General features: G+C 43.2%; 1 protein-coding gene across 1 annotated transcript in view; it reads left to right on the forward strand.

Moving 5' to 3' along the window:
* The window catches only part of PAK2 (p21 (RAC1) activated kinase 2), a 42,103-nt gene that overhangs the window by 15,315 nt on the left and 5,841 nt on the right, over positions 1-20,947 (forward strand). The window contains exons 2-12 of the mRNA XM_058844007.1: positions 5,184-5,394; positions 10,505-10,605; positions 11,092-11,242; positions 11,823-11,854; positions 12,221-12,328; positions 13,563-13,695; positions 14,168-14,231; positions 14,673-14,721; positions 16,582-16,694; positions 16,859-16,976; positions 18,839-18,938. Coding sequence (XP_058699990.1) covers positions 5,208-5,394; positions 10,505-10,605; positions 11,092-11,242; positions 11,823-11,854; positions 12,221-12,328; positions 13,563-13,695; positions 14,168-14,231; positions 14,673-14,721; positions 16,582-16,694; positions 16,859-16,976; positions 18,839-18,938 — 1,156 coding nt within the window. The 5' untranslated portion in view covers positions 5,184-5,207. The remainder of the gene's footprint in view (positions 1-5,183; positions 5,395-10,504; positions 10,606-11,091; positions 11,243-11,822; positions 11,855-12,220; positions 12,329-13,562; positions 13,696-14,167; positions 14,232-14,672; positions 14,722-16,581; positions 16,695-16,858; positions 16,977-18,838; positions 18,939-20,947) is intronic.

The following is a 20,947-nucleotide window of genomic DNA, read 5'->3' on the forward strand; positions in this document are numbered from 1 at the left end:
TACAGGTGCAGCCTAGACAGCTCAATTACATTAATTTGAATATCTTAATAAGACAAATTCAGGTCACTGTGATGTGAGAACTTTCTACACCAGCTGTTTGGTTTGGCACATGGTGCCATCTTCCTAGCCCTGCTTATGGCTTTGTAAGGCTCATGTGTGTGCACTGTAATCCAAATTTAAAACAGAATCTGCTCAAATACAAGTGCTCCAGGGAAAATTTGAGTGTGCACTACAGCCTGTTGCAGAACAACTGACATATATTTTATTTCCTTTCATCCTTTTATTCCTTTTTTCTTTTTATTTCCTTTTCTTGTCTGCAAGCAAGTTTGAGAAGAAAGATGTCTGTCCTTTCCTAGAATCAGGGGAGCTGAAGAGCAGCGCAGAGCTCAGCTGGGATGGGAGTGCGTGTCAGGCTCCATCCCTATCACGAGGGAGCCAGGGCCAGGACAAGAGCTGTGCTTAGGAAATCCTTCAGGAAGCAGCCCAGCTTTATGTTCACACAAGGGGAACTGGGCTGGAGGGGGGGAAACGGGGACACAAACAACAAAAAAGGGCAAGTCAAAGCATTCAGACACACTGCTGCAGGAGTGTGTTTGTCAGCTTTCTGAAAGCACTGCCCAGTCCTCACTTCAGCTTTTACTCGCTGGCAGGGTTTCATTTCTCTGCGTGTTTTCTCACAGCAGCAGTGACAGGAATGGCTGTCACTCTCCTGTGACCTGGCCATGACTGTGGGTTTTCAGGCCCTTTCCACCCCCAAAAGAGGAAAGATAGCACAGGATGTAGCTTATAAAAATGAAACTTGGTGCATGTGAACATGGTGGGCAGGTCCCTTCAGGGGTTGGGAGGGACAGGAGGTGGGGTTAAACTTCACAAGGAGCTCCCTGTGTGTGCCTTGCCTCGGCCTCTCCGGGCAAAGGTGGAAAGGGTAACGGTGCTGAGTTAACTGCTGGGCTCAATGGTCTGGGAGATCATTGCCAAGCTAAATGATTTGATGGGAGAGAGGAGTTGCAGTTGTGAAGAACATGGTTCCAGGTCTCCCAGCATTGGTGGTGAGGGATTTAGGACACCCAAACCCTGCTGGGCCTCTGCAGAAGAGCACATTTGTTCTTCTGCTGCTGAGGATGGAGAGAGCATTTAATTTTCACTCCCCTAGTGCAGAGCAAGAAACCTTTGTCAAAAGGAGGGAAGAGTGTCAGGTACTGGGGATGAGGACTGAAAATCAGCACTGGCACCTGTGAAGGTGTTTTGTGGGTTAAGCAGCAGAACTATGGGGAGAAAAGCTTTTAGGTCTTTTTGTGTGTTTTCTTGGGAGTGTAATGGGCTGCAGTTGTGTCCTGTGGTGGGACTGAGCCTGTATTAAGTGTTCTTTGCAGCTTCTCAGCTCGTCTCTGGTTCAATCTATTGCTTTCTAGTTCTTGTATTAAATGTAGTGTGACTAGTGATTGTGGGGGAGCTGCTGATGTGCTTGAATACATGATTATTACTGGTATTTCCTTCACTGGGAAAGATGAAAGTGAGCTCTTCTTCCATGTATTACCTTTAGCATACTTCTGTGAGGCTGCTCAAAGTCAGGTTAACTATTTTAGTAAATGTTTTTCAGCCAAGCTGAAAAACTCACCATTGCTTGTGCTGTCTGATTGTATACAAATGTGACATCCCCTATGCTGGGTGACAGATTCCTGGCAGGCACTGGAAAAAAATTCCCCATGTCTTTGCAATTCCCTGCACAAGATATGAATCAGCAGGGCAGGCACATGGGTGATGGTGCAGGAGTGATTCTATCTGGCTGCTGCTATCTGAATGGGCTCCTTCACCTCTTTGGAGGTTGAGAGAGCAGAAACAGACCATTGGGGGGATTTGCACTCTTACTTTAATTTTTTCTTCCCTTTTTTTAAGTCCCAGCTCCAGTCATTGCCCATAATGCCAAACCACTGAAGCCATTTCCAAATACTTCCTGACAACTTTCCTTGCATGATAGGGGTAAAGGAGAGGGGAACTGCTCTCCAGCTGACTGCAGAAGAAAGAACTATATAGATTTGAACCTAGACAAAATGATTGATTTTTCTTTTCCAATGATGACTGAAGGATCGGAACTGCACTTCGTGACGTGCTTAGTGTGAGTGTAGCTGTTGTCATTTATTTAAATGATTAATTCAAAGCTGCCATGCTTTGAAATGGGCCTTTGTGCAAACTAGGTTTGAATTCAGCACATTATTTTATCAATGATCTTTGAAATAGACACTCACAAATTCTACCATGTCTTGTTGAATAAATCGAAGTTGAAATTTTTTGTTAAAGCTGAGGAAATTTCCCAAAGCACAGATGTAGCTGTGGGATGGAAGGTTTTTGGTACTAGATGGAAGATGGGCTGGAAGGGTTTTGGTACTAGAGCCAGTCCTCGAGGTGGGGGAAGCCTGAGCTCTTTTTGTCACTCCAGTTTGCTTTACCACCCCCACAGGTTGTTTTCCTGCTATGGAGCTCATAGTTGGAGTGAGGTCAAGGATTTCTGTGAATACTCAAAACAGTCAGCAGCTGATCAGCTCGGAGGGTTCTGCTCAGATGCTCTACACCAGTATCTGTTGTACACCAGTTCCTTGAAGTGCTGATTTTCTCCTGAAATAGATTTGGATTTCCATATCCTTCCTTCCAACTTGATACTTCACAGTCTCTCTTCTCTTGAGCACGTGAGATACTGAGGAATAACTTGTTTTGGATCAAGGCTGATGAGCTGCTTGTGTCACTGAAAATGAAGGATTTTTACTAGAGTGAGAATTTTATTTTAAAACTACATCAGCAGAAGTGCAGTTGGTTGGTTTTTTTGGTGTGGATTTTTTTTTGTTTTAAATTTGTAGCCTGAATACCACATGACAGGGTTGTTCATTTAGTGACTGGCCTCTCTAAGGGAGCGTGTGGGGAATTAATGTGCATTTGGAGGGCCAAGTTAGTTCTTGTCCAGTTTCAGATGCAGGTGAGTTGTTTATCTTTACATCCCACTCTTATCTGACAGCTCAGAAAAACTGCATAGGTGGAGGAAGTAATAGGGTTTGCTTTAGAAAAATACAAAGGGCCACTCATGTTGCTTTCTTTGCCCAGTGTACCATTTTGGCATTCAAGTTATGTGATGCACTTATTTACCTGCTACGGTTTATTTGGCTGTCTGATTGCATTTGTTGCAAAGAAGACATTTTTAGTTTTACCTGTCCCCATTTGGATACCTAAGGATCCTATACCCACCTCTTTTCTGAGGTTTAATTAACAGAAGAGACATAGATTATGGTCTCCCTGTACTACCATCACTCCAAACCTGACTTCAGTATATATATAAATATATATATGTATAGGAATATATACATATATATGAGTATATCAGTTTGATTCAGTGGATCTATCGTATATATATGTTTAAAAAGCAAATACCTTATTTGATTTATTGGCATGTCATTTCTGCAATGTCTTGGAAGCATTTGGAATTAAAATCCCTGTGGGTTGGCTGCTCAAGCCTGCTGTTGGTTTGCAGGACACATAATTTTTGTCCCTCATATTATGGTGGGAAGCAAGACTATCTTGAAGATAACTTGCAACATCTGAAAACAATCAGTAAGTGGATTTGGAAGAGTTTGCCTGATTCACAACTGCATCCCTGAAGCCACGTTCAGGTGGCAGGTCTGTTTATAATTCTGTCATCAGAGAAGGGGTCCCAGGCAGGGCTGTGTAGGTGGGTGCTGCACAGCTTGGAGTGCTCCTCCTGGCCTCCAAGTCATGGAGCAACCAGCACATGTCCAGTTTCTACTGCTCTAGCAGAACATTGTGCTGCTTGTGCCTCTGATGATATTTTACAGAAATCACATTCTGTCATGGTCGTGTATGGGGATAGTTAATGTTAATCTCCTTGAGCTTCACAATATAAACCAGAGTGCTGCTCCAGTCCAGGCTGCTGGCCTGACTTGTGTTCCTCTGTTGGGATTTGGCAGCATTCACCCACCCTGTGAAATGCCAGGGAATGAACAGCCCACGTTGTTTTGGTTGTGCTGCTGGGCAGGATGCAGGTGTTGTATTGTTGGGAGCACAGTAATTGAGAGGGGATGGCACTGCCTTGTCGTGGCTCTTGACACAGATCATGTGAGTCATGCCTTGAGATGTGATGGGAAGCTGGTGGGCACCAGGAGGCCATTCATTTCCCAGTGAAATTCCCATTTCCCTCTCAAACTCTTGTGAGAGGAGAAGGAGGTCAATGCAAAGATGTGTTGGCTCCTGTTCCAAAGAGGTAACTTGTCATTTTGAGTGAACAGAGGAATTGAGGGTACATTTGTTGCTGTTTGTTACCTGTCATTGAGAAGTATTTTAAGTAAATCTTTCTTTGTGCTCTTTACTTTGCAGCAGAGAGGCTGCCAGTTTCCTGGTGATCAGAAAAAAAAAATCTCCAAAATATTACAGAGAGGGAGGAAATGCTAGCAGAGATATTTTTGAATGGGGAATGTGTCACGTAGATGTATTATTGTGCTTTGGTTGTAGCTCTAGCAGCTGTTTGTCCGTGTTTTTGCTCATGTTTTTGTTGAGGATTCAAAGAGGATTGTGGTGATACTATATGTTGTTTTCTGCAAGTGGAGAAAGTTTGGCAGCGAGTGGGGAAGCAACGCAAGCCTCATTCAGAAGTGGAGTGCATCCTGTGGATCTCAGTGCTGAGCTCTTTAATGTAGGCTGTGTGATTTGGGTAGAGATGTTTCGAGTGGATAATGTGCTGAGTTATGGCTTACGATAATATAATATAAGCTGTTCCTTTGTCCTCATGGTCTGATAAATGACAAGAAGAAAAGCATCTGAGGCTTTTAGAGCTGCTTGGTGTTAGAGCATGGAGCTTTTTGGACTAGGGGTACCCCCCAAAGGATGTTGTACTTAGGCCCTTTGTGTGAACAGAAAACCAAATCTGGGAATTGTTCATTTGGTCTGGATTGTTTTATCATTGGAAATGTTTGTCACTCTATCCCACAAATGCTGCTGCTGGCACAAATGAATGGGAGTCCCAGAAGTGGGAATGAGGATTTGCTTCCTTTGGTGGAGGCATCAGTGTCTGTGTTCCTCAGAGCTGAATTCACACCTCCTTCCCCTTTGCCAGCAGAAGGAATGGTATGTTCATGTACTCCATGCTCTTTTCCTGTATTCAAATCCCATTTTTTCTCTTCCAGGGCTTCCCCTAGCTATTGAGAACCATGTCTGACAACGGAGAACTGGAAGACAAGCCCCCCGCCCCTCCTGTCCGGATGAGCAGCGCTATCTTCAGTGCAGGGGGCAAAGACCAGTTGGCAACCAACAACAGCTTTAAACCCCTGCCCTCTGTCCCAGAAGAGAGGAAACCCAGGCATAAAATCATCTCCATATTCTATAGCAATGAAAAAGGTAAGATGCCTCTTTTTTCCACTCCAACTTGTATTCCTTTACTCTCCTTGTAAGTTCTGGTGGTGCTTTAGATGTCAGAGTCCAGCCTGGCCAAGCATAGGGGATTGGAAAAGCACCCCCTATTTGCTGCCCAGCTTGAAGTAATTGCATTTCCAAACAACCCTAATCGATGTTTGGCATTCCTGGGGATCATGTTACTTAGATGCAGATTTCTGGTTCAAATTGAACACCCAGTTGGTCTGGAAGTTACTTCATGTTGATGATGGTTTATGTGGCACCTTGAGGAGAAAAAAAAGTCAGTAAAGAAATACTGATAAAGGTGCAGTTGCATGAGGGAAAACTCATGCAAATTACATATTTTTGTCTGTGGAACTGCACTCTTAGGATTGATTACTAGTGGAGATAAACCTGGATTGCTGTAAAAAATATGATTTCTGAGAAAAAAAATTGCTATAATGAATACTACAGTGTGTTTGTGTGTTGTTTGTCCTGTTTTCTGTATGGGGAGTGCACGTACAGCAGTGGAGCCCTTTATCCTGGCTCTCCTGAACCTGTATCCATGTACAACAAAACAGTGCAGATAGAAACACCTTCTAACATCTGAGATGGTAAAACTGCACAGGGACTTAAGCCTGACCTGAATCTGCTAAGCATTATATTAATCTACTGGTTAACACTACTTTTAATATGCAACTTGGAGAGAACCCTGCTGCTCTCGATGTCTTATGTGCTCTTGGCTCCCTGTGCCTCGATGCTGGTGTGCTCCTGGGCAGAACTGGTTCAGTCAAGCTGACACAAGTTTGGTTGTTTGAAGAGATTCTGCTCCTCTGGTTGATTATTCTCTTGGCTGAGTGTTTTCCCCAGGGCTGGTTTTCACTCTCAGCTGTGTGAGCAGCTCTGCAGCCTCTCCTCTCCCTGGATACCAAACCCAGGGAGACAGGTTTCCCTCTGCTCCCAGGATCTGGCTTTCTGCTCTCAGCAGTAGGTGTGTTTCCTTTTTAGGAGGATGGAAGGATTTGGCCAGTGTAGCCTTTGGAGGCAGAATAGTTATTTCACAAGGTCATTTATTGTGAAATAGCCTGTCTGTGGCTGGGCTGCAGCAGTAGCAGTGGTGGCCTTTCTACTGACGTGGGTGAGCCCTAAAGACCAAAGTCTGTAAGGAGAACATGAGAAGCTGCTGCAGGTTGGTGGCAGCACACCAAGAGAGACTCCAGCCCTCTGAGGGTGCTGAATTTGGGTGCTGAAGGTGGGAGACCTGGGTGCTGTCAGCTCACTGCAGTGCTCTGTGTCTGGAGCAGGTTCTGCATTAGCCCTTCAATCCTGCAGAAAAGGGTATTTTACCATGTTGGTCCCGCAAGGAAATATCCAGAATTTTTCATGGTGAATTCTGCAAGGAAATCTTGAGGAAGGATCAAATCTGTCCATCTTCAGGCGAGGAGAACAGTTTAGGAGCTGGGATGGCACTTGTCTTTATGCTGTTGCATTGGTGGTTCATCAGAGCATTTGGGCCCTTTTAGAGACAGGGATGAAGTAGAACTTAAACCCCAAATGAAGGAAGGCTTTCCTTGCTCTGAATTAGTAACAAATTAATTAAGAATGCAAGTGGGTACAAGTACAGCTGGAGAGCTTTGTGACATTCCATTACACCTTTTTTCTCCATGGACATTTTCTCTTTTCATTTTGATGGTGAGTTTATTTGTTGCTGAAATGGGGAGGTGGTTGAAGAATTAAAGTTGTATTGGCTCATCTCAAGTTGCTTTGGAGTCTTTTGACTATAGATAGGTATTGAAAAGTACCAAATGTAAGGAAATTAATCTGCCAATTTATTTAGCATCTACCTACCAATACTTTGTGTTGTGAACTGAAAATAGGAGAAAGAATTTCTGCTGAGAAAACTACATTTTAGAGGAAATTACTGTCAGTTTGTGTTTTCTAGATGTTAAAAAGTAATTCAAGTAATGTCTTCCTGAAAAAAAGCAGATTTTCCTTCATGGCAAGATATTAGGAAAAATGGAAATTGAATTACCCAACTTAGAGAAACTATCTGAAAGTTGTATTTTTTTTAATTTGGAAGAAACTCATCAATTGCATGACCTGCAGCAAGGCTAATATAAATACCCAAAGAAGGGATTTTTGGCCCTCAAGTCTGCAAAACTGGCTGTTGGATGTAAGCAGAACAGAAGTGGGCACAGTGTTTTCTGGCACTCACACAATAGTCAGATGTTAGTTGTTTTGTTCATTAGCATGGCTGGGATGCACCCTCCCCAGAAATGCCCATTTAAATCCTTCTTTTCTTTAAATTCTGCTGGGAGGCTTGACAGAAATACTAACTTCCTGCTCAGCTTTAAAAAATATATTGGACTAGATACAAAATAATCTGTCAAACTGGGGTAGAAATTTTGTCATGGGAACAATGTCTCCAGGCAGTGTGTAAGTTAACAAATCACTACAAAAATGTTCAGTTTTCTTTTTCAGAAAATGAAAAAATCCTTGCCATTATGCAGGAATATTGTTTGGCTTTGTCTGCACATCTCTATCCCCGTATGATTTTGCAAGGTCCCTCCTGGCCAGCCTCATCTGCTCCTGGATCTTCTCTTGGGAGGTTCTTGTGCTTTGGGGGACTTGCAGATGAAGAGGTTTAGCAATTACACAGTTTCTGTCCCAAGTCTGAGCTAGTTCTGTGCTGAAATAATCCTAAGGGTTTGAAGGGATTATTTAATCACCACTCATCGACGGTTCCCCCCCCCCCCCCGCCCCCGTTCCATTGTTTAACATAAATGAAGTGATAGTCATCTTCTTACTAGAGTACTTTATTGCCATGAATTTTCTTGGCCTGACTTCTGAAGTCAAAGGAACCTCTGTGTGGTTTTGGAAAGCTTTAAAATAGTCCCCTAAAACCAGAAATGTTTGTCTTTGAGCAGAAAGTACTGAGGGAGGTGTTGAGGGCATCACCCAGATCCTGCACATCACGTGCTCAGGGGCACATTTGGTTTCAGCTGGAGCTCAGCAACTCCAGGTGCACATCTGGAGTCTGCCTGCTACCTCCAGCTGTTGGGAAACAGCTTCTTTCTTGCCTTGTGTATGGAATTTGGTTGGTGGGAAGCGAGGGCAGCCTGAGGATGGGTTTGCCCTGGGAATTACTGAGGCTGACACCTTGCTGGGTGCCTGTGGCTTCATGCAGGGAAGAGTCCGGTTGCATTTTAGGCACCTTCTTAATCAGACAGAGCCTTTCTCCAGCTCACCAAATCCTTCCAAACAACCTGTGTTCTTCCCCTCTTGGGACCAGGGAGACTGTACTGCTGTCTCTGCAGGGCCAAAGGCCAAAATAAGATCCCATGGCCAATAATAGAATGGTAAAACACCCATTTCTGCAGGATTGAAGGGCTAAGGCAGAACCTGCTCCAGATACAGAGCACTGCAGTGAGCTGACAGCACCCAGGTCTGCCGCCTTCAGCACCCGAATTCAGCACCCTCAGAGGGCTGGAGTCTCTCTTGGTGTGCTGCCACCAACCTGAAGCAGCTTCTCATGTTCTCCTTACAGACTTTGATTTTTAGGGCTCAGCCATGTTAGTAGAAAGACCCCCATGTGCAGTTTGAAAGGAGCCTTGCTCTGCACTGAAGGGATTCCCGTTTCAGTCTGGAGCCAGGGGCCTGGAGGCAGCATGGCCTTGCCGTGGCCTTGTTCTCGGAGCTCGAGGATGTCCTGCCAGCACATGACTCACCGGGCTTGCCTCTGGCTGGGGCTGTTTGTTTGAAGTGCTGCTCTGCTGTTCCTGTGGGCAGAGCAATGGCTTTTAGTCTCCTTGCCTTGCCCGCTCGTGGGATCCGTGTATTTTTGGAAGGAGTGGGTTGATTTATCCAGCACGTGCTGGAGGGCTTGAGCACCAGCTCCTGTTCACTGCATGTCAAGTGCTCCCAGGCAGGAACCTTCCTGAGGAATACAACTTTTTAGATATATATCTATATATGTGTTCCCCCTTGATTTCCACATAAAAAACCTGCAAGAAATAGGGCAGAAATGGTGCTTTCCTTGATTTTCACAGCAGCGAGCGTGCTGTGGCCGAGCACTGTTAATGAAAAGTCTGACAGCCTGTTTGCTTTTTGGCTCTGCCCTGTGCAGCCATATTAAAGATATCCTGTTTATAACAGCCGTGTCTTTCCGTGGCATTGTTCAGCTGGAGGCAGCCCACATGGCTTTTCATTCGGGAGTATTGTCCTCGCTCCCCGTCCTTCCCTTCCCGCCAGCGTGAGGGGATTTCAGACGGATTCCTGGCTCTCAGCAGCACCATCTTTGCTTGCTGTGCAGTAATGAAGAGAGTGCTGGTCTACCTGCTTTTGCCATACTGAAACAAGAGGAATTTTAAAGTGAATTTAAAAATGAAGCAGAAAAATAAAATAAAAAAAAAACCCTCTGAAAACTCCCAAAACAAGCAAACAAAAAGCCGAAGCCCCAGGTGTTAGAAAATATCTTATAAATTCAATTGAATCTATGTTGGATTGTGCACGTGGGCCTTCTAATTATTTATTCTTGCTTCTGGTACTTACTATGTTTTCCCCTCTTCTAATTTAAATTAGGTAATTGCTCTAAGGCTATAAACTCTTATCTTCATCACAGGAAGTCTTAGTTTGCATTAATTACCTTGTGAAGCAGTGAGGCAACTGAGTTTTAAGTGTCTTTAGGGTGAACTTGAGGTTGAACTGAAGATGTCTTTTCTGCTGTTCTTAATCTATATTAAAATGTTCTTTTTAGCATTTTAAACATTTAATATGTTTAGATTTTGTGTACTCAACAGAGCTCTTGATCTTAATCTCTTGTTTTCTTGCTGCCATAGTATAAATTATTTGAATGGAACAAGGTTCTTGGAATCACAGAATCCCAGCATGGTTTGGGTTGGAGGAGACCTTAAAGCCCATCCAGTTCCACCTCTGACACAGGCAGGGACACCTTTCACTGTCCCAGGTTGCTCCAAGCCCCGTCCAGCCTGGCCTTGGACACTTCCAGGGATCCAGGGACAGCCACAGCTTCTCTGGGCAACCTGTGCCAGGGCCTCATCACCTTCACAGGGAAGAATTCCTTTCTAACATTGAGATTTTTGAATCTCTTTTTCAGGAAGCAAGAAGAAGGAAAAGGAAAGGCCAGAAATCTCCCCACCATCAGATTTTGAACATACCATCCATGTTGGCTTTGATGCTGTTACTGGAGAGTTCACTGTGAGTATTCCTGCCTCAGGAAACACCATGGGTCAGTGCTGCAGTGAAGCCAAGGCAGAGCTTTAGAATAAAGTGCGAATTACTCTTGGTTTCTACCAAAGAACTGTTTTTCCTGTGTGTTTGTACAGCACACTGTGACCTGTTAGTGCTTCTGCAATGCCAGTATCACATCTGATGCTTTGTGTCACCTGGGAGAGCCCTCCTTGACAAACCCTCTTCAGTTTGCTTTCTTTACTGGGATCTGTTTTACTGGTGATCTTTGCTGGATCTGTTGAGTGTTTTTGTGTTCCCACTCCTCACATCTGGCCCAGCATACCTGGAGGAGTTGTGTCCTGTGATCTGTGTTTTCACCTTTGGCTCCCCATCCTCCTCGCTCGTGTGCTAAAGGCTGTGCGTGTTATGCTTTTATAGAAGGAAGGAATTTATTCTGTTTTTCAAAAACCTTTAAAATACAAAAAGGATGCTTTAAATCCCCTATTTTTTCAGGGAATGCCAGAACAATGGGCTCGGTTGCTTCAGACCTCAAATATCACCAAGCTAGAACAGAAGAAAAACCCCCAGGCGGTACTAGATGTGCTGAAATTCTACGACTCAAAAGACACAGCAAAACAGAAATATCTGAGTTTTTCTGCTCCAGGTGAGAGCCAAGTGTGCAAGACACTGAGGTTGGGAATTTGGATCACAGTCTTTTCTCTGTCAGAATGATAAATCAGGTTCAAGTGCTAAAATCAAGGTGCATTTCAATGAGGCACAAATATCCAAAGATGGATTTAAAACTGACTGGAAACTGGCGTTGTCCAGTTAATTTCCTGTTTTAAGTGGAGAGGGGAAGAAAGAGAACTGGATCATTGAGAACAGCAGCCAAAATGAGCTTGAATAGGCTGTGTTTATCAAGCTGGGACTCTGGGACTGGGATGAACTGGTTTTGTGCTGGAGGCCTTGCTCCTCCCATCTGTCTCTGAACTTGATGTCACTAGCTGGTGACATCAGTGATGTAGAATAATTTGTGATTCATAGATGGGGGCACCTGTGTTGGGGGGCTGAGAGAAGGACTGTCCCACAAACAGGTGCAGTTTTACCTACTTTTCTTCCAAATTCTTTATGAAAGTAGCTTAGTAATAAGGCTTTGTAATATTCTTACCCTGTACTTGACAAAGTTCACTTTTTATTGCTTTTTCTCTGATGATTTTATGTATTCTGTTATTTGTCCGGTTTAGAAAAAGATGGTTTCCCTTCAGGAACACCAATGGTGAGTGTGTTTACTGTTATTTGGATATTGTATGATGCATACAAGTTCAGGTCTTCTGGACTTGTTATATCCTGAATCTTAAAGTATTAAATTGTATAAAGATTAAAAGTATAAAAATTAGGTTTTTTTTGGTGGAATAGAAACATAAATTTGGGTTGTCAGTCGTATATTTCACTGCAGCAACAGTGCTTGAGTCTCATAATAAAATGTAATAACTGAAGGATAGACTGATTGGTTTAAGTTATTTTCATTTTACATTTGTGAGAATTACTTTCTCTTTTTGTGAAGAAAAAAACTTGAATTCTTTAATATTGTGGGAGAGACAATTTGTTCATCTGTCTTTTTTAAACTTTGGTAAAAATGTAGACCAATGCCAAAGGTTCAGAACCATCAACAGCTGTGGCAGATGATGATGAGGATGATGAAGAGGCTCCTCCTCCCGTGATTGCTCCACGGCCAGATCACACAAAATCGGTGAGCAGCTGTAAAACTGACAGACCTGCATTTCTCAGCATTGCAGAACTTCTGCTTTTTGGGGAAGTGTTCTCTTTGGGCAATAAGCTGCTGTAACTTTTTAGAGAAAAGTTCTGTTTTTTGAATTTGTTAAGAAAACAATTAATTTCTCAATATCACTTGGATTAGATGTTCTGTAGTTAACAGAATCATAGGATTATTTAGCTGGGAACAGACCTCTCAGATAATTGAAATTTGTCGATTTCTTTGTCAGTTTATGTTGAAGACATCCAATTATGCTTATCCTTCAAACCAACATGTGAGGAGGATTTTATTCCTAAATAAAACCTGTAGGCTGCTTGTGTGACTTTGCACAACACGGTGATACAGGTGTAATGTATTTGCTTTCTTTTATTTGATTGGATTGCAGTGTGGCAGCCTCTCCATGTACACTACCTAAACCCCAACCAATGGAAATGTTAGATTTGAAAGCTTATTTCACCACAAAGTCATCAGCACTACAGGATCTGTGAAATGCTTGAGAAGTTGTTAATTGAATTTTAGGGTAGCCCTCATCTACACACCTTGGTAATAGTGTCCCAGGGATCCCACTTACTGCAGCTCCTTCTTTTTGCCTCTCTGTTGCCCACTTTTTCCAGGAGTGCAAATGTGAATTATGTTTATTTTTCTAGGGATATTGCTTTATAATTTCCCACTCTTTGGATTTAGACATATAAAAAGTGAGAGAAATATCCACAGCTGGATATTTCTGGAGTAGCTGTGTATATCTATGAACAGCTCAGGAGGAAATTAAATAAAGCTCCAAGAAATTAAATCCCTTAAAAAAACCTTAAACTGGGGACAACTGGGAAATATTTGAGAATCTCATCATTCTTTTCATGGCAATCAAGCATCTTTTTCCTTTAGATCTTAATAGAAGTTGATCTCACTATTAAATACTGGTTTCTGCTCTGCTAACTGGTATGGGTTATAAAGAATAAGCTGATAAAAAACTGAAAAACCCACTGTGGAATCTCCTAGCATCCTCTCAGTTCAGGAGGTGCCTGGATCTCTTTCAGAGGTCAGGAATGTTGCCAGCACCTTGTTTCATGGAGCTTTGATGTGTCTCAGGTCTAATTTCTGCCTCATTCCTGTTACAGAATGTTGCTTGGGGATCTTTGCAGGGCTGTGGTGGGTTCCAGCTGAAGGTCAGTGATGGCAGAGCAGGCACTCAGCTCTCTGGTCTTGCTTACAGATTTACACCCGCTCTGTCATTGACCCCATCCCTGCCCCGGCTGGTGACACCTGTGGTGACAGCGCCTCCAAAGCGGGGGATAAGCAGAAAAAGAAAACCAAGATGTCAGATGAAGACATCATGGAAAAACTACGTAGGTGCCTTCATTTCAGATAAACAAAGGCTTTAGGGCTGGGGTAGAAATGTTACAGTTTTGCCCTCACCCTTGCTTTGTGTGCAGTGCTTGGGTAGCTTTATGTCCAGGAGCAGCTGAGAGCATTGCACTGGCTCGGGTGGTTTGGAGTGCTTGGAGCTCTGTGGGGTGGAAAACAAGGATAGCCCAGATTTGGGTTTGTATCCCATGCACATCACAGTGTCACAAATGAACTTCCATCAAACCATAGTAGCACAAAATAGTTTCTGCTATTGCTTGTTCCGTAACCATCTTGATGATGATTTTTTCACTGTGATAATGTTCCCCTGCAACTATTGGGCTATTGGGACACCAGCTTTGCTACTTGAGTTGACCCACTCTTGTGTCAACTCACCCGATCTTGGCCAGGCCAGCCCTGCTAATGCAGGGCAGTGGGATTGGGCTGACTTTTTGATTGTTTTCTTTCTTTCAGGCACTATTGTAAGCATAGGAGATCCGAAGAAAAAATACACCAGATACGAAAAAATTGGGCAGGGGTAAGTATTGAGCTTTTATTCCCAGTGGGCCAGTGTTAGCAGCAGGGTGGTGGTCTCTGCCTCACACCACTTACTGTGCAGGCAGAGATGTTGCCTGCATTCAGCAGTGGTAAATCACAGAATCCCTCCTCGTTAGGGTGGGAGTGGACCTTAGAGCCCATCCCTTAAAGTTCCACTCCCTGCCATGGGCAGGGCCACCTCCCACTATCCCAGGTTGCTCCAAACCCCGTCCAACCTGGCCTTGGATGCTTCCAGGGATGAGGCAGCCATGACCTCTCTGGGCAGCAAACAGTAAAGTAAATAAACAGTGAAGGCATCACACAGTGGTGGAAATTTTGAATTGAAAACTGAAACAATTTTGTGTTTGTGATTTGGCTGTTCATGTGTGTTTATTATGGAGGGAGATGTAACTTGCTGTAACATTTTTCTTTCTCTTCACAGGGCTTCCGGTACAGTTTTCACAGCTATTGATGTGGCAACAGGACAGGAGGTAAGATTCCTGTGTCCATTTTTTGTTTAAATGTTCTTCTGTAGGTGGCCAGAATGGATTTGAGTGATTTCCTTCAGTGTCTCCCATCGCTGCTATCACTTCTCAGATCTGTTTGTCATACTCAGTTGTAACAGTGTGCCTTGTTCTATAGTAATCAGATGATGAAAGCTAAAAACAGAGATTTGTCTTTCCAGTGAAAAGCAGAGGGAATGAGGTGTTGCAGAAATGAGTTTGGAAAATGATTTATCCTTCAAGAATTGCAGGCATTGTTGTCTTATGTTTCCAGAAATAAAATTTAGTCTTTGCACACTTGGCTGTGTCTGTCTCTAGGGAAGCAGCTTGTCTCATGAGATGCCCTGTTGTAGTCAGAATGTCTTTTCCATATCCTATTCTTTGCTTTTATCCCATGGTTTCTCCAGTGAAATCAGTGGCATTAGCAATATCCTGCATGTTTGTCATCCAGTGGCCATATCAACCCAGAGGGCTTCTGGGACTTGGATTTTAGGAATTATTTGTCTCTGTTTAACTTCAGGTTTCCTTAATATTTTTTTTAATGTTTTTTATTTATTTCCTGAAATTTCCTTTAGATTAGGCATTCTTTAGGTCACTGATAAGTAAATACCCTTTCAGCAATAACCACCTTCAGCAGTTCTGCAGTGAAGCACTTTGTCTTGATAAAACATGAGCCTTGCCATCATCTCAGTGTCTCTTACTTTGCTCTCTCCACACTGCAATATTTCATGTCCTCTTACTGATTGCAAAGTAAATTTTGGGGCCTTTCTTTGAGCTGCTTTGCACTTTGCCAGGCCTGCAGCCTTCATGCAGTTCTCAGGTTTCCTCTGCTTAATGCCTGAGCATAGTGCAAGGATTGTTCATCAGTAAGAGGAGCATTCCTCTTAGAGCTACACAGTGACAGAACAGGAGGGAACAGACAAAAATTGCCATAAGGGAAATTTGAGTTAGATATTAGAAAGTTTTTTCCTCTCAGGCAGGATGATTGAGCATGGCACAGGAGCTCAAGAGGGATTGTGGAATATCTGCTCATTGAGGCCTCCATTCCAAATTCCCACAAGACCCTCAGCAACCTGCTCCACCTCCAGTGATAGTTATTTTGTCACTCTGTGCTGCAGAATGATGAGAACTTCTTCCTTTAATGTCCTTGGCAATATAATAACAATCATTCCTACAGATGATGTTGGTTCTTGTGCTTGGTTTAGGAGTCAACCCAGGTTGTCTTGCAGAACTCCAAACTGCATCCTCAGAGTACTGGAGTTAATAGGGCTGGGATGATTCTTCTCCATTGTAAACTCTGTAGTACTTGTCCTTGTTAGTTTATTTCCTGGATGAAGTCAGCCTTTATCTTCCCTTTTCTCTTTTGGATAGTTTATTGAGTTAATGGCTTTGAGAGGAATTCCTTCTGTCTTCCAGCATTCCTTAAACCCAAACACCAGTTTGGTCAGAATAAAGAACAAAAAAATGCCTCACTTTGCACTGAAAGACTCAGATTTTCTCTGAGTTGCTACAGGATTCTCTTCTGCTTCAGGCCTGTTGGTGTGGAATTGAGTGAATATCTTTCTGTCTCCTGAATGCCCTTTGCTGTCTGGTCTGGTCTCTCTTACCATTTGTGTGGATCTTTTCAGCTGCAAGATGATGGTGTTGGCTGTGGGTGCCAGTTGTGTGCTGATCCAGGGGGATTCTTTTAAGTTGTGTGCTGATAAATAAACAACTTGCCAACCACAAACTGTCCTAAACTCCTTTCATCCTGCTACAGGATTCCTTCTGCCTTTTCACTGTATTAAGAGTGACTGAAAGGTTTGGGGACTGAGGTTTGAGATTGCTGTTTTATTTTGCCCTATTCAGGTGGCTATTAAACAGATCAATTTGCAGAAACAGCCCAAGAAGGAGCTGATAATTAATGAGATCTTGGTTATGAAGGAGCTGAAGAACCCAAACATAGTCAACTTCCTGGACAGGTAAATGCAGCCAGCTGGCTGATTCCTCATCCCAAGGGTTTCAGGAGGTTACCCCTCACACAGACCCACTCTTCCTCTACCTAAGGGTCTTGGAAGCAGATGAGGCTGTCTGTAGACTGTCACCCTGCTGGCAGAGTGACATGCTTTTGGTTTTCTCTTTGCAGTTACCTCGTAGGGGATGAATTGTTTGTGGTGATGGAATATCTGGCTGGAGGCTCTCTAACAGATGTGGTCACAGAGACGTGTATGGATGAAGCACAGATCGCTGCTGTCTGCAGAGAGGTGAGTGAGGAGGGGCTGGGCTGAGGAAGGAAGGTGCTCCCTCTATCCCTGATTTTTATGGCATGCTCAGGTTAGCACTAATTGCCACAATTGCTGCTGAAGCCATTGAATAAAGAATTAATGGTACCATGAGCAGAAATCAATATTAAAATTGCAGAAAATAACAAAATTAGGTTAACTCAGGAAACTGGGGCTTTGCAAGTTGTAACACGAAAGAGCTGCAGTGGTTTTTGAGGTGGGTGTTTGAGAATGTTTGGTGATGGAACAAATAAAGTCTGTGGGTTTGGTACCTGGGGTTCCTCGTCCTGCTGACAGTGTTAACAGAAAGATATGAATAATGTGGACTCTTATTACCAGAATAATATGGATAAAGTTCAGGGGGGAGCAATAGAGGAGTTTAGAAGCTGAAAGGAACTTCTGTCACTTTTTTAACCTGGACTAAAGAACATTCAGAGGCACGAAGAAAAAAAAAATCTACATATTCATGTATTCATCTACATTAATTCATAATGTAGAAATGAGAAAAAATAAAAACTCCTGAAAGCTTTGAAGTGTTTTCCAGGAGGAAGAAGGGGAATGGTGTTTGCTCACAGTTTGGATCTGCTGAAACAGGAGCATGTTAAGAAACATACACTAAAATAAAGATGAACTGAATGCAGACTGTCCCTGTCCCACTTTAGTTGTTCCCATAGTGTGTGGCTTCTGTAGTTCTGTGCCTGTTAAACTTTCTTTATGGATTTCTCAGGAAAATAATGCTCCAGAAGGCTGTAGTTGGAATAACTTCGAGGCTGCAATATGATTTCAAATGAAAGTGTTAAAAGCAGCTGATAACACAGCTTATCAGTGGTTTCTGCCCTGAGGAAGTGCCAGCATCCAGCTCAGGCTTGATTTTATCATGGCAGAAGGAGAATTGTGTTATCTGCTGGGCAGGAGAAAGGAGGCTTTTGAAAAGCCCATCTGACTCCATCAGTATGATGAGTGTTTTTGTGACTCACCCCAAGGGAGGGGAGGGAAAGCAAACTTGCATGGTAACGTGTATGGACAGGGAATGGTTTCCAGAGAAACCAGAGCTGGAAGCAGAGAACCAAAAGAGTAACTATTTACTGTGACAGTAATGAGCTTTTCTGAGGAAGAAATCAAATACTGAACTATTGTACTTCATCAAAACTATGCTGCCCAGTGTTTAGATACATTTAGTTTTGTAAATTTTTTCTAAAGCAAACCAAGATTAAAAAAACAAAACTCAGTGGGGACATCTGTGCCAAGCTGCAAATGGCAAATGTTCTGCTTAGATGGAAAGAGAAAAGTCTGGCTTTTGTTCTTTTGCCTTTTTTTCTCAAATAAAAAAAGTAAATTTCATTATGGTTCTGGGCAGAAACTTAGTGTGAAAGGTTTTCATCTGAAAACAATGCAAACCAGTATTGGTGCCTTTCAGAATGAAGATGTTTTACAGCCTTCACTGTAGAAGTTGTGTGGATGTTGCACATGAAGCCTCACCAATTCCTCTTGGTGATACCTCAGCCTGAAAAGCTCTCATTTAATCCTTTATGGTTCCACTGCAGAATCTGTGGGATGTACCAAAATTCACATCAGAGATTTCTGAGCACATCTTGGGTGATGAGGAGTTTAAAGGATGCTTTTGTTAAGATAGGGAAGCTCCACGGTGAAATGATTTTTGACCTCCTGAAATCCGGGGTGTATTTTTTTAGCCCAAGAGCTTCCTCTGCTGGTTATTTTCAATAAAACTTTTCTCTTCTTGCTCTCAGAGCTGGCTGAGGGTATGAACATGGCTTTGAATTTGTGTTCACGTACAGCACTTCTGTTTCTGGATGCTGAATGTTCTTTTTTTCTCTCCTATCCAGTGCTTGCAAGCTCTGGAGTTCCTTCATGCCAACCAGGTCATCCACAGGGACATAAAGAGTGACAATGTGCTGTTAGGAATGGATGGATCAGTTAAATTAAGTGAGTAGCAGACAATTGTTTCATGTTCTGTTTCCCCCTTTCCAGCAATCTCTGGCTCGTAGTGCGTAAATTGGTGGAAGGAGAACTGGCAGGGAAATTTGTGGTGCTTTCTATTGACTGTGAAGAATAGAAATCAATCCTGGTATAAAATATGTATCAGACAGCAGGTGCTGATACTCTGAGGACCCTCAGACTGGGGCTGTCAACATGTGGCCCAGAAGGATGTTGAAGCAAACCTGTGGCCCCATGAATACGTTGGTAAATAGGAAGTAACTGGCTCAGACAGTGAAGCAAAATGAGAATGGTTGCAAGAGCAGAGTTGCAGCAAACTGCAGTGGCTTTGTTAGGATTCTGGGACTTGATATTAATGCTTTTGCTTCATTAAAAGGCCATTAACAAAAAAATTGGGCATTATTGGTCATGTATTGCAGTCTAGTCTTACCCTGTACCTTTTCTTGGACTGGAAGTGTAACACTTCTATTCATATAATCATGACAAACCAAACTACTTGCTTTTCAGGTAATGGTTATGCATGCATGGACTTGTACATGTGTGTGTAAATAAAAATGATGTGAAAGCACTGGTAGCTGTCATGGCTGTTGAGAAAGAGGTGCATTATCTGCCTTTCTTGTATGTAGGAATGGACAAAGCACATATAACAATCAAAGAGTTAAGGCAAAAAGGTGTGAAGCAAAAAGTGTTTTTAGTAGGAATTTGAAGTGCCATGAAAATGTGTTGTAGTAATATTCCTATTCTAGGTGGTTTGCAGTCTCATTTTATTTATAAGATGGAGTGTGAAGAAAGATTATGAGCAACCTGATTTGCATACCAGCATTGTTGGATGCACTGCTTGCTTGCAGGGAGGTTTTTTTTTTTTAGGGATGTGATGTGTCTGTGCACAAACTGTGGATTCAGAGGCTGAAGAGAAATGGACAGTTAACAGCAGAGGATGTGGCTGAGAAGAGTTAGCTGGAGAAGTATCAAAATTGCAAAAGAGATGTCAAAGCAAAATGGCCAAAGGGCAGAGTTAGCAGCTGAGTCAAAATCATCACCCCAGCAGATCGGGGGAGGATGAGGAGGAAGGAGACACAGGAGAAGACAGGAGTCAGCTGCAGAAATTCCCTGTGTGAAGGGGAGGTGGTGTAAGCAGTGCTGAACAAGCTCTTCTGGGGCTGTGTGATTATATTGCTTTAGCAAAAGTTTAGGGTGGGAGAAGCTGCACCTCCTTTTTGAACTCTTCCCCTTCTCTGAGGGAATCTGGTGACAGGACAGGTGTCACCACTGCAGCTACACATGCTGCTGGTGGGTGAAACTGGATTCCTGCCTGTTTTCTTCCTCTGTGCTGGTGGCTGGTGCTGGAGGCCTGGCTGGAGGTCAGGAAAACACACTGCAGCTGCTTTCCTGAGCTGTCATGGAAATGGGCTGTGCTGGGAGGTGACTGTGACACCTTGATAAGGCCAAAAAGTACAGGAGGAACTTGGTGACTCCTATAAGTTTGGTTTTAGTTCGGTTTGGTTTTTTTTTAAGGCAGCATTTTGACTGTCAAGGTGGGGTAGTTCTGTGTTAAATGGTCTTGGTACAACTTGGCATTTCCATGACTTGGCTCTTCTCTTAGCACTGCTTGGCATAACACTTCCAAAATCACCCTGGAATTTAAATTTCTCTCTCTCTTCTCTCCCTCTCTCTCTCTCTCTTTCTCTAACTTAGTGTCAATGCTAAAGTAATATCTGTCTGCTGCCTTAACTGTGTTCTTATTGATGCTTTACATGCCTGGGAAGTGGGAGTGCTGCAGCTGGATAAAGTAACATGATGGGACATGCATTGCTGCTGCACCTGAAGGCTATAGGAATAGGTGACTTTTCTCGTTTTCTTGAGTGTGGTTGTTCTCTTTGGTAGTTACCTTGTGGAAAGGTTTGTTTGTCCAGGTTCCTGCTGCTGAGTGAGGTAGCACTGCACTTCCCTGGAGCCTTGTTTCTGTGTCTGTCGGCTGTAGTACCTGTATAGATGGC

Source organism: Poecile atricapillus, chromosome 8 (genome assembly GCF_030490865.1).
Source record: "Poecile atricapillus isolate bPoeAtr1 chromosome 8, bPoeAtr1.hap1, whole genome shotgun sequence".
Classification (NCBI taxonomy): Eukaryota; Metazoa; Chordata; class Aves; order Passeriformes; family Paridae; genus Poecile; species Poecile atricapillus.